General features: G+C 38.8%; 1 protein-coding gene across 1 annotated transcript; it reads left to right on the top strand.

The window, feature by feature from the left end:
* Nucleotides 1-5870: 5870 nt before the first annotated feature.
* LOC121264648 (endoplasmic reticulum oxidoreductin-2-like) lies at nucleotides 5871-12987 on the top strand. The gene is made up of 10 exons (XM_041167924.1): nucleotides 5871-6339; nucleotides 6748-6867; nucleotides 8127-8379; nucleotides 8555-8665; nucleotides 9835-9953; nucleotides 10512-10616; nucleotides 10837-11039; nucleotides 12008-12131; nucleotides 12414-12596; nucleotides 12737-12987. Exons 1-10 carry the CDS (start codon nucleotides 6178-6180, stop codon nucleotides 12743-12745), a joined length of 1389 nt encoding a protein of 462 aa, XP_041023858.1. The 5' UTR covers nucleotides 5871-6177; the 3' UTR covers nucleotides 12746-12987.
* Nucleotides 12988-13405: the final 418 nt, after the last annotated feature.

Raw genomic sequence — 13405 nt, 5'->3', positions numbered from 1 at the left:
AGCCAGAGGGCTTACAAATACTACACCTATGACAATGCGAAAGGCCACTGGTCCAAAGACTTTCACCATCTGAGGAAGAAGATGGCGAAGATCCGAGAAGAGATCTTCGGACATTTGGGCACTCGCTGATTGTCACCCCTAGGAGAGTTGCTGGAGAAAGGTGGGAACCAAGGTGGAGAGATCGTTAAAGTAAGAGCCCAAGGAGGAGGAAGAACATAAAGAGAAGAGAAGAAAGTCATCCGCAGCACTCAAACATGAACATGCAAATGCAGGACCAAGAGCGACTGCAAGATGACAATGGCCGCGGCTAGAGGGCTCATAAATATTGCACCTATCACAATGCGGAGGGCCACCAGACTAAAGATTGTCACCACCTGAGGAAGAAGATGGCAGAGATCCAATAAGAGATCCTTGGACATCTGGGCACTTACCGATTGTCACCCCTCAGGAGAGTACGCATGAACCAAGATGGGAAGACCTTCGAAGTAAGAGCTTGAGGAGGAAGAATGTAAGGAGAAGAGAAGAAAGTCCTTCACGGCAAAATCATAACAACGTGCTATTGGGCGAGGTCCATACCATAGTTGTGGGACTCGCTAGTTAAGGCACATCCGCGTTCGGTAGGAAAGCATACACCAGAAGAGTGAGATACGGCAGGATCACACTCGCATCTCAGCCACATAGGAGGGAACACATCTCCCAAGTGTCTTAGCCTCTCCTTGCCACCCAGCACGGTTGAGTCCATCTCCCTCTTGGTTACCTATGCCAATGTTTCACACTCGCACCTTGATGAAAGGAATGCCTCCTTCAATTATCTCAATCTCTTCTCGGTGCCAAGCGCAGTCGAGTCCATCTCCCACCTGATTACCTAAAACGATGCTCCGCTCTCGCACATTGACGATATAGGAGGGAACACCTCTCCCAAGTGTCCTAATCACTCCTCACAACCCAGCGTGGTAGAGTCAATCTCCCGCCTGATTACCTAAGCGATGTTCTGCACTCGTATCTCGACGATATAGGAGGGAACACCTTTCCCAAATTTCCAAGCCTCTCCTTGCCACCCAAAACGATTGAGTCGATCTCACGCTTGGTTACTTAAGCCGATGCTCTGCACTCGTACCTGGCGATATAAAAGGGAACACCTCCCCCAAGTGTCCCAGTCTTTCTTCATCACCCAGTGTAATCGAGTCCATCTCCTACCTAGTTATGTAAGTCGATACTTCGCGCTTGCACCATAGTGATATAAAAGGGACCACATCTCCCAAATTTTCCAGTCTCTCATCGCCACCCAACGTGGTTGAGTAAATCTCAAACCTGGTTACCTAAGCCGATATTTCACGCTGGCACCTTAGCAATATAAGAGGAAACACCTCTTCCAAGTGTCCTAGTCTCTCCTCTCCACCCAGCGTGGTCGAGTTGATCTCTCGCCTGGTTACCTTAGCCGATGCTCTGCGCTCGCACCTTGGCGATATAGAAGGGTACACCTTTCCCAAGTGTCACAATCTCTCCTTCCAACTTAGAGCGGTCGAGTCCATCTATCGCCTGGTTACCTAAGCCAATCATCCGCGCTTGCACCTTGACAATATAGGAGGGAACACCTCTCCCAAGTGTTCCAGTCTCTTCCTGCCGCTCAGCACAGTTGAGTCCATCTCCCACCTTGTTTTCTAGACTGATGCTCCAAACTTGCACCTCAGCGATATAGGAGGAACGCCTCTCTCAAATGTCCCAATCTCCCTCACTGTCCGGCACAGTCAGAACCATTTCCTACTAGCATGTCTAGCATACATCCAATGCTCACAAATGACCTTGTCAAAGACCCCAACACGTGCCAAGCCTCGATGGGTAACACAAGAACTTGCGAGAGGTTGTTGCAATGAATGAGACTCAACCAGGCCCTAAGTTAAGTCGGGATGAGGAACATGAAAATTATAAAAATGAGAATGAGAAAAACCCAAACACAGAGTTGCAAAAAAATGTGTGCCAAGAATCACAATTACTATGATCCAAGTATTACAAAGTACAAAGTCTTAGGTGGGGTAAAAACAATGTCTACACTCAGGGGCAAGGAGTCGGAACCAGGAAGGCATCTGGCATCAAGCTTCGGCCCAGAGAGTCGAAGGAGTTGAGGGAGTTCTGGCCTAAGGAGTAGGGGGAGTCCCGTCCTAAGGAGTCAAGGAATGCCACCTACAATTCCTCGATATCCTAGTCAGGACCAGTCGCCCGGCAGGGTAGAGTGAACATTTTGGAAAGGCGGAGGTGTAGCCTTAGTCCCCAGGGCAGAAAACTTAGATCTCCTTGAATTGGCATCAAAGCCTTCCACATCAAGCCAAATGATGCACTAAAAGCTAGATGTTGCAGGGCCTCAAGGAACACCGCCTCCAAATCCTCAATATCTTGGTCAAGACTAGTTGCCTGGCGAGGTAGGGGGAACATCTTAGAAAGGCGGAGATGTAGCCTCAATCCCCAAGGTAGAAAACTTAGATCTCCTTGAACCGGCATCAAAGCCTTCCACATCAAGGACGACCGCCTCGGCTTTAGGGCCGGTCCTCTTCACTACCCCCCTCGATGGGGCCTCAGACGGTTTTTTCACTCCTAGTGGTATGGGGGCTCCTTCAAGAAATGGCAACCTGCCATGTGGGATTGATCAAGCGCCACCAAGAATCAGAAAATATTGTCCTTGGTCAGGAGGGCATCAGACCAAACCTCCTACTGGTGCTCCTGGCCCCAAGAGTACACCAAATGAATGTGATCCCATTCGCACTCGTGTAAATCGACCTTGATCTTCCTGTTATTGAGAACAAATCCCCAGTCGGCCAGAACGGGAAACTCCTAGGCAGCGGCTTCACCAAGCAAGAACTCCCTTCCTTTGCTTGAGATGAAGAAAAACTTACGTTGCCATTACTTGGTGTTAGAATGGCACCATTCAAAACGGACGAGTCTAAACTTAGGATGGGAATGTAAGTTACAGATGTTCCCATCCAAAGCATGAACCATGTGGGTGAACACAAACTTCTAGGTGGTCAAGTCTTGGAACTACTCCCCAAGGGATTCCATGACCATGTACTACTCCCCAAGAAGTCCAAGACATTGCAGATAACGTGGCATAAGGGAAGCCTCGGTCTGTGTGAAAAGGTGACGATGTGTAGGGCAACCTTTTCAACATTGCCCACGGAGTCGACAACCTCGTGATTGGGATTTTGGGCCTCCAAGACGACAGAGTCTGAGATTCCTAACGCGTTGCACAGTACGCTGAGGACCGAGGGGTCGACAGTAGAAGACCAGCGACATTCGTCTAAAGACGAAAGCTCACAACAAGATACTCATGGAGGCCATCACTAGGAGATCTAAGGAATAGAGAAGAAGGAATGGTCAAGATTGAAGAAGAGGATCTCCAGTGAGCAAAGCAGAAAAGGGAAACGAGATAGAAGCGTGCGGGGAATAAGATGAGGACTTAAAAAGGGGAAAGGCAACGATAGGGGCCCTCAACGGGAAGTTGACAGGACGTGGGGACGTGACCATTACGCTAGCTTCTAAAACGTGGGAATACGCAGCAACGAGGAGAATCTAAGAAGGGGAAGTGGAAATGTGCGGGGGAAATAAAATTTCTGCCACACCCACATGACCAAAATTTGCGGGATAACTGGAAGAGAGATTTTGTGACAGCCAGGACAGGCCAGGCCCTCTTCATCAAAACATAAGGCCTCTGACTTAACGGACCAAGAAGCAAAGAAGAGAAAAACGCAGGCAGACCCAAGATGGGAGGAGCACACGGCACACCCTCGGACGCGTTGCATTAATAAGGAAAATGCTAGCTGGGATCCTACCCTCGGCAGGATCACCCACATTAAATGCGACGTTGAATGGTCGACACCAAAGGTCAAGTCCCTGTCGTTGACAAAAACAGCTGGATTAAATGCAACGCCACACCATCCAAAACAAAAGGTATATCATTATAGTGACAAGGGGATTAGAGGTCCATCAAGGGACAGGGGTATAAATAAGGGGGAGCAGGCAAAGGAGAAGGTTAATCACCATGTATGCACCCTAAGCTCTCTTTCTGGTTCTCATGCGAAAATCCACTACTAATTTGGATATCAGAGGTGTTCTGAACACACCCGACCACCCCTATTTGATTCCTTTTGCAGGTTCAAGACACAATTAGAAACTAGTGGTTACGAAACATGTCTTAACAATACCCAACTACTATCGAACTATTACATAAAAATAGATGATTACGATCTTTATAATTGTTCAATACTAAAATCCATACCATTTACAAATGATATTAAATATGATAAAAAGAACTCACATATTTCAATGGGCATTTGTAGAGAATTTGAATTAGGTAATTATAGTACACATCAAAAGGAAAAAGTAATTAAATTCTCCATGATCCATTTCTAGTTTGAAAAATGCTATTCATAAATCAGAGTAGAGTACACACATTTCATATTGCTAAAGATTGAAGTGACGTGATTTAATTTGTATGAAAAATTTACAGATTTAAATTTTACATCAAGTTGTGTTATATCAATGATGCGGATGGTATGTTATCCATATCGGTTTAAAAATAGAATAATTTTATCTCGTTATAGCATTTACAGTGAACTAGCTACTCTTTAGCTAAAATTTTACTAGAAAATTCTTTTTTTTATAGTTTAGCTAACAACTTTTCAACAATACTAAATAACAAACTCTCTAAATATATTCCTATTCAATGTAAATGTTTATTTCCATTTTTCTTTTACAATTTTTATTCTTACGGTAGTTGGAAAGTTTATTTAAACTAATCATATTAAAAAACCGCACCGACATAATAAATATGATAAATCCAACAAATATTTTTTTAAGTCAACAAAAATAGATATAAACGTACGCTACTCTGAACTGGGTTGAATGGAAAGAAATGCATACATACTATACACACAAGAGTTAACAACATAACATATAGCACTTGGCTGACAGACATCAACTACGGCTGTATTTGAATGTTGAACTGAATTCAATAGAATTAAATTTTTTATGAATAGTAATAAGTTGAGTAGTAAAGAGAATTATGTGAGATCCATCAAAATTGAGTTTAAGGCGTGTTTGAATGTTAAGATGAGTTTAGTAATTTTATGAAAAATTGAAAAATATTGTGGATCCCACATATTAAAATATTTTAAGTTGAAAAAAGTTGTAGGTCTCATGTATAAGAAGGTTTTGAATTTGGATGAGTTTAGTAATTTGAGAGTTGAGTGTTTGAATGTTAAACTCAACTTAAAATTAAACTGAATTCAGTTGAGTTCAGTAACCAAACGAAACCTAAATGTAACGTGATTCATTTCCCATTCATCTGTTTTTTTCTAATAATAATAGAACATATAGGAGAAATGCTATTATGCCACCTTAGTGATATTGTTCACTTTACCTCCATTAATGTGTCACTTGGTTTATTAAAAAAATAAAATAAAAAACAAAAAAATATATATTCAAAACAAAATGGTGTTTGAAAACGCACAAAGAATGAAGCACTAAGTTCTTTCTACCTCTTTTATATTTATGTTTGTATTTTTAATTTTTTTTAATAAATCACTCGACACCACCATGTAGTGCATCGTCAATTATGCCAAATAAACAGTATAACTGAGACGATGTAGTAACATTTCTCAACATATAATACCTAGCGAGCTCCACAAAAAAGTAAAATAAGTAAATAAATTGAATGGCTAGCAAATTTGTCTCAGCAGTGGGTTTTCTGAGCCCACTACGAATGCTCTTACAAGATTGTTGGGCTTTCTATAAAGCCCATATACAAAGAGTTCAGTTGGAGCCGCCTATCTGCCGCTGATTTCCTCTGACTTCTCTGTTTCTATTGTTTGAAGCTTTGTATTTAACGAACAAAAACCAGGAACTACGCCCACCAAGTCTTTCCTCATTTTTCTACAACGCGGACGTTCATCTTGACTTGAGACCCAAGAAAATTCTGACGAGGGTTAAATCCGACTGCCAATTATACATTCTCATAACCCACAGTTTTGGTTTGTCTTTCATTCATTCCTTACTTTATAATTAACGCCACCCGAGATCAGACACTTGTAATTAATCTTTTTCACTGGAAGCAAACGGAGTGCTGGAGTTTTGGGGATCTTGAGGGTTTTCTTAAGATTCCGTGGCATTGTTTGATCGAGGCTGGTGATGGTGAAAGCTGAGATTGAGAGCAAGGGCCCTAGAAAGCGATGGAGCTGGGCGGTGGTGGGAGCTCTCATGGCCATTTTGGTTGCTGTGGCTATGTCGTCGAGAATCTCTCCGAGCTTATCGCTCTTTGGACGAAATAGCACGCCTTGTCGCTGTGCTAAGGCAAGTTCTCGTTCTTCTCTTTTTTCTTTCAGACGATTTGTTTTTTATTTAGTACGTATACCGTTGGCTACGGGGAAACGAAGGAAAATGGAGATTTTTGATTGTTATGGTTTAGTTGTTCTAAGCCATGTGAAGACCTTGTCAAATCGTCTTGAATTAGGCTTCGTGGACTGAAACGGGTTTTTATTTTTTTATTTTTTATTTTTTTTTTTGTGAATTTTATTCGATTTATTGGAAACTAGTATTGTATATTAATTGCGCCCCCCGCGGCGCCCCCGCCCTCTCCACCTCTTCATTTTGTTGCTTTATTACGTTAGCCACGGTGCGGAACCAAATTTGAATTTGATTAATTTTTTTTCTTTATGACATTAGGTTCTTAATTGTTTCTGGGTTTTACAATTTTTGCAGTATAGTGGGATTGTGGAGGACTGTTGTTGTGATTATGAGACGGTGGACCGGCTTAATGAGGAAGTGCTACATCCATCGCTGCAAGAACTTGTTAGAACCGCTTTCTTTCGATATTTTAAGGTTAGATAGTTTTGAATTATTGGCTTGAAGCAGTCTGGTTATACGAAGAACTTACACGTGGGTTTTTCTATGGCATATAATATTCTGATAGTATTTACCTAGGACATAACTTTTTTGTTTTTTTTTTTTTTTTTTTTTTTTTTTGGGGGGTTGGGGGGGGGGGGGGGGGGTGGTGCTGTTTAGTAAGAACTAATAAAAATGGTCTATGGTCTTTACCTATCGTAGTACATATTTTTGGCAACCTAAGAACTAATAAAAATGGTATTTACCTATGATGACATGAGGTGTTTTGTCATATTAGTTTCAATAGATTACTTATTGGGAATGAATAATTCTATTTGAAGGCCTTTACACCACACCATCCACGTGGCATTATTTGATTTGGAAGATTAATTTTAAATTTTGAATCTTACAAATTAAATTATCCCATGTGGATGGTGTGTAGTATAAAGGCCTTCAAATAGCACTATTCATTGGGAATACTTATTTAGACAAATCCTCCATACACAGGCTGAGTACACCAGGCACACTTACATTGATGTATTGCTTTTTTAGATATTTGCTTTGTTTGAATAAGGTATACATGTAGAAACCCGGGTACTCGCTTTTCTATTGATCATTAAACTTAGCTTAATTATAGAAAGGGGTATACATGTGGTCATAGATTTAGGAAATGAGAAGGCATTCATTTACAACTACTTTTCCTTTTTTCTTCCTATTTTTTTAAAATATGTTTTTTTTAATGGAAATTCTTCCTTTCCTTCTCATACATGATTTTAGGAAATCAAAGATTTAGTTGCAGTATTCTACTGCATTAGATTATTTTGTAATTTACATTGTTAAGTAGCCATTTTGTTATGAGTATGTTATATGATGATTTAATGCTCACTTTGCATCCAATATCTTCAGCTATTATAAAATCGGAATAAATAATCATGAAGAGTTTGATCAGACAACGCTTTGTACTTCATAACAGTAACAACCTTGTCGATGTATCAGAGTCCAGAATCCATTCTATGTAATAGAATGATGTTTTTTTTTTTTTTTTTTTTTTTTTTTGTTCTTTCCTACCACAGTGTGGGAGATTGTATGTATAAGCACAAGAATACTTCTCAATTTCAATTTCTCTTCTCTTTTTTTTTTTTTTGGTCAACATGAATATATATTTGTAATTTTTCTCAAGAATTGTTAGTTGTTTCTTTTCCTTGAAACTACCATTGTGCTTAGCTGAATTTACTTTTAAATCTAATTAATGATAGGTTAAGTTGTGGTGTGACTGCCCATTCTGGCCTGATGATGGTATGTGCCGTCTGCGGGATTGCAGTGTTTGTGAATGCCCAGACAGCGAGTTTCCCGAAGCATTTAAGCCCCATTATGGCCTCTCACAAGATGATCCAATCTGTCAAGAGGGAAAGCCACAGGCCACTGTGGACCGTACAATAGATAGTAAAGCTTTCAGAGGCTGGGTGGAAACAGACAATCCCTGGACAACTGATGATGAAACTGATAATAGTTCGTATCATATAATTCCTACGCAATTTAACAGTTTTCGTTATTATATATATGAGAATATTGGTGCAAGTTTATTGCTCTGGATAACATTTATTATTTGATCATTTTGATCTCTACAGATTGTCTCAGGGCTTAAGACAATTGATAACCTGTTTAGATTTGCTTATGTTTGCAGCTGAGATGACATATGTCAACCTTCAACTTAATCCAGAACGCTACACTGGCTACATTGGTCCATCTGCAAGAAGGATATGGGATGCTGTCTACAGTGAGAACTGCCCCAAATGTGAGTTGTTCATTTATTCTGTTCTATGCCAAATGATCATTGATTCTACTTTTGCTTTGTTTCAAAGGGTATGCTTTTATTTTAAATTATTAAATGTACACAAAACCCTGGAAAATTACACATTTTCAAAGAAATTAGGATTGGATAGTTGACTTCTAGTTTTCCAGGTTTTGTAAAATAATTTAGAAAGTTATGTTTCCTTACGGGAAGAAAAATGCTTCAAAAAATTGATTTTTTATTTTTTTAAAAAAAAAACTTCATATTTGAATAAGCAATGAGTATTTGATAATATATGCTGTAACTGTTGCGCTGGTTGGGAGTTAGCTCGTTTAAATGATTTAAGCCTCTACTGTTAGTATAATGGTTACTGAACACAAATTCAGTATTTAGTATACATTTGAAGATAAAGAGATAAAGATAGTATTTTACACATTTTAAGCAATTTCTTGTTAATATTATTACGTTAGAAAAAAACTTCATTAGTCTTTGTAGTGAACTTAAGTGCCTCAATGATGATCAGGGTATAATATTTTTCTAGTGTAGAAGAGTTGGTATCTAATTCAGAAGTAAAGGGTTATAGGGTGTAATTTCAGTTTTTATGAAAGGTCTAAATACTTTAGCCTTATTATTGTTGTTGTTATATGACATAGATGAGTGGTGGTGGTTATCAAACAAGGTTGCCTAAGCCCTTTTCTTTGGATATTTTGGGGCACCCTTTTATCCATTTCATTGGGAAGAGCTAGAATGTTATTTAAATTTGGTGATTAACATGTCCAGTTCATCTGTGTGCCAAGTTCCCACTGCAATCTTTTTTCCTTTTATTTTCAGTGTCCATTGAGCTCCTGCTATTTTCAATTCTGATGTTGGAAATAGGACATAACATCTTATGTTGAAGTTTTCAAAGTTCAAAGCTGCTTATTATTTATTTTCACATAAGAAGACTCTGAAGCTAGTATTTTTTTCTTCAGACCTATTGTTAAAATTCCAGGTGTCATTATGCCCAATTAAATGCTGCATGTTTATGCTCAATCATCAGTTGCATACTGAAATTGCTGGAATATGGTTCTTGTCTAGATCAAGAACTTGTTTACCTTTTTACATATTGAGGGATTGAACAAGTAACAGATCTTTTTCTATAAGAAAACTTTGTTGATTTTCACTTACTGCAGATCCTTCTGAAGAGTCATGCCAAGAGGAGAAGATTTTTTACAAACTGATATCTGGTCTTCACTCCTCAATTTCAATCCATATAGCTGCTGATTATCTACTCGATGAAGCTAGAAACTTGGTACAAATTCTATTTCATCATATTCTTGTGCACTTTTTTATTTATTTTTTGACAACAGATATTACACATATGATGTTTGCCCAATTACATATTTTACCTTTCGATCAGTATACATTCTTCACTCATGATCAATACAATCTATTAGCTAAGCCCTCTATATTGCAACCTTGAAAGTTATATTTGTTTGTTCAAGTGCTGCTATTTTAATTTTTCTTCCCTAAACTTATAAATATAAACAGATATTTAAACTTCCCCAAACTTATAAATATAAACAGATATTTAAAAAAATACAATATAAAGAACTGTTGTAAAAGTTGACATAAGTTATTCAGATGTTCAAGATTTTAGTTAAGTTATCTATCAAAAAAATTTCAGTTGGTAAACTATGCGTCATTTTAAATGATCTAGGCTGTACTTTGCTTCGTAGAACACTTGCATTAGGGTGGGTAATTTCAGGCTAATGTATGACCTTCCCCAAGACATAATGTCTATGAGTAAAGACTTATTCAAAGATCTAACCATTCTTTATTTTTTCCTTTTAATATCTTTTAATTTCAGTGGGGTCAAAATGTCTCATTGATGTATGATCGAGTCCTACAATACCCTGATCGTGTTGGAAACTTGTACTTCACATTTCTTTTTGTTCTCCGAGCTGTGACAAAGGTAAGTATCAACTCCTTGCGTCCTCAAAGCCCCATACTTTGTTTTGCTGTATGTCGTTTCGGAATATATAAGGAAGTTTTCAAAATGATAAAATATACTATGTATCATTATTTAAATTTACTGATGACTAGTGTTATTAAATGAACATTTTATCTTGATGGGGTTATAATGATGGATTAAAACTTATGCTGGTGGCAATCTCTGATTGAATGCATTTTAGGCAGCAGATTATTTGGAGCATGCTGAGTACGATACTGGTAACCTGACGGAGGACCTCAAGACACAGTCATTGATGGGACAGCTACTTTTCAATCCTAAACTACAAGCTGCATGCCCTATCCCATTTGACGAAGCTAAGTTGTGGAAGGGCCAGCATGGACCTGATCTAAAGCAGAAAATCCAACAGCAATTCAGAAACATAAGGTACTTCTTGTACCATTTGATCATTGATTTTTTCACTTAAAAAGAAATCCGAAGAAAAACTTTGGTCAGTTCAAGATTTTTCCTGAATTCTTTCTTAACTTTGTTTGGTGCCATTGGGGGGAACGAAATGGAAAAGAAAAGAGCAGAAGAAGGGTGAGGCGAGGAAAAGGGGAAGGAGAGATGCTTGGTTTGTGTGTTTAAGTGGTGAAAGCAAGAGCGGAAAAAAGGGAAGAATGTTTTTCCCTTGTTTGGTTTCTTGAGAGTAGCGTAAGGAATTGTTTTATCTTTATTCGACTTAGGCCTGGTTTGGATACAAAAGTCCCCCCAACTCATCTCAATTCATCTCATCTAATCATTACAACTTTTCCAAATTTCCACACAAAATATAATAAACAATTCAACATTTTCAAATTCCAAAACAAAAATAATATTAAAAAATAATATTCTAATAACATTTTTTTCAACTTTCATCTCAACTCATCTCATATCAATATTGGACAAGAAATATGGTGGAAAAAGGGGCATGATGGTACTTTCATGGTATAAGCTGCTTTCTACCTCCTTTTCTGCCGTTTGGGTTGACACAAAGTTTATGGGCCTGAGGTTCCTTGTCCTCCTTACAACCAAATAATCGAATTACCTCTTCCTCCCACCTTTTTGGCTCATTTTCCCTTCCCTCTTTCTGCTGAACACGGTATAAGCTATTGTCATTTGTATAGAATTAGGCTCTCATTTTTTTTGTTGCCAATGTATAAAGACCTAAACTCAGTGTTTGTCATTTTGTTGGAGGGAGGGAGGTGCTCAAAATCCTGAACGTGTTACCAATCTTGTTGCTAAAAATTACCCTCACCACTTAAGAAACTGCTGAATTACATGTTTACCCTGTATAACTCTACTTCACTCATTTCTTATACTAATTTTACTGGCTCACCCTGTGGCCATATATTCAATTTCCCTTGGCATTGCAGTGCAATGATGGACTGTGTAGGATGTGAAAAGTGTCGTCTGTGGGGAAAGCTTCAGGTGCTTGGTCTTGGTACTGCAATGAAAATCCTCTTCTCTGTTGATGGTCCGGAACAGTTGGATCAAACTGTACGTATCTCCCACAGTTAACCTTGAAATTTAAATTCCAAATATCTGTAAGGTCGCTTTTCATTTTTTGTGCCACGTAGTGAGCTTCCTATAGCTGTATCTATAACTTTATCTAAAAGAAAAGTAACATGTAAGTGGCTCAAATTTCCCTCCAAAATAGGACCTCTAACGCAGTGACAAGAATACTAGATATGATGCAATATATACATATAATATGCCTCCTTTGCAGAAGCAAGCAAACAATTTGTTGTTAACACTAAAGCATATTGCATTGGCCTTCAGCTGCAGTTGCAACGGAATGAAGTGATTGCCCTGATGAACCTACTAAATCGTCTGTCAGAGTCTGTAAAATGTGTCGGTGAAATGGGGCCTTCTGTTGAAAAAATCATGGAAGGTCAGATCTCTTCCCCCAGTGCCCCAAACAGCCTGTGGCAAAGGATCTGGGCATCCATAGTTGAAACTAAGGTATCCCACTCTCTATATTGCATCCGTTTTTTGCTTTGATGATGAAAGACCTCAAGCCCGAATCTGCTTTTGTTCATGTTACTACCTTTTTTTTTTCAAAAAAAAAAAAAAAATGAGCAAGTTCATGTTGCTACTTGCAGGTGAAGTAAGAAATCACCGAACTCAGTTCAAACAGGTATACATTACTTCCAAGAGATAGATTATTAGGAAAGTGCAGTGTGGGCTTCAGAGAGAATGGTCCATGGAAAGGATGAATAGTTGTGTATAAGAATTATATTCGGACATGCCAAAGGTGGTAAATTTCTATTTTTTGGGAGTTGGAAATTTTGAAAAGTCATTTCGACTTTTTTTTTTAAGGTATTTCTTTATTTCATTCAAATTCAGCATTTCATGATGTTTGTCGGTCTTTCCCCTCCCATGGCACTATTATGATGATTGTGATGTGGGCCCTAGGCGGTTTCAGGTCTTTCCCTTCACTAGAGAAGACAGTGCAAAACCTTTTTTTCCCCTTAGAGGTGTTTGCCAGACTTCTAGTTACGTTCTAAGCATTTAATTTCAGAAACATTCAATCTTAATCAAGAAAGTTAAAGCGGAAAAATGAGAAAATCCAGGCGATGCTATAGGCAGCCTGCTTGGCTGCATGAAAAAATTATGTTTCAGCACCAAGAGCCGGATGAATTCCAAGCCGCCGGCTCTTTTCCATTTTATGCTAACTCAGGCATGGTTGCTTAAATTAGAAACTCTTCAGCGGTAGCTGGTCAAAATTGCCAGAACTTCAAGGCCCAGAAGTTGCAACAATTCTAAGACAA

This window comes from Juglans microcarpa x Juglans regia, chromosome 5D, assembly GCF_004785595.1.
Source record: "Juglans microcarpa x Juglans regia isolate MS1-56 chromosome 5D, Jm3101_v1.0, whole genome shotgun sequence".
NCBI lineage: Eukaryota > Viridiplantae > Streptophyta > Magnoliopsida > Fagales > Juglandaceae > Juglans > Juglans microcarpa x Juglans regia.
Note: the sequence above shows the minus strand (reverse complement) of the source record. Positions and strands in the feature narration are given on the sequence as shown.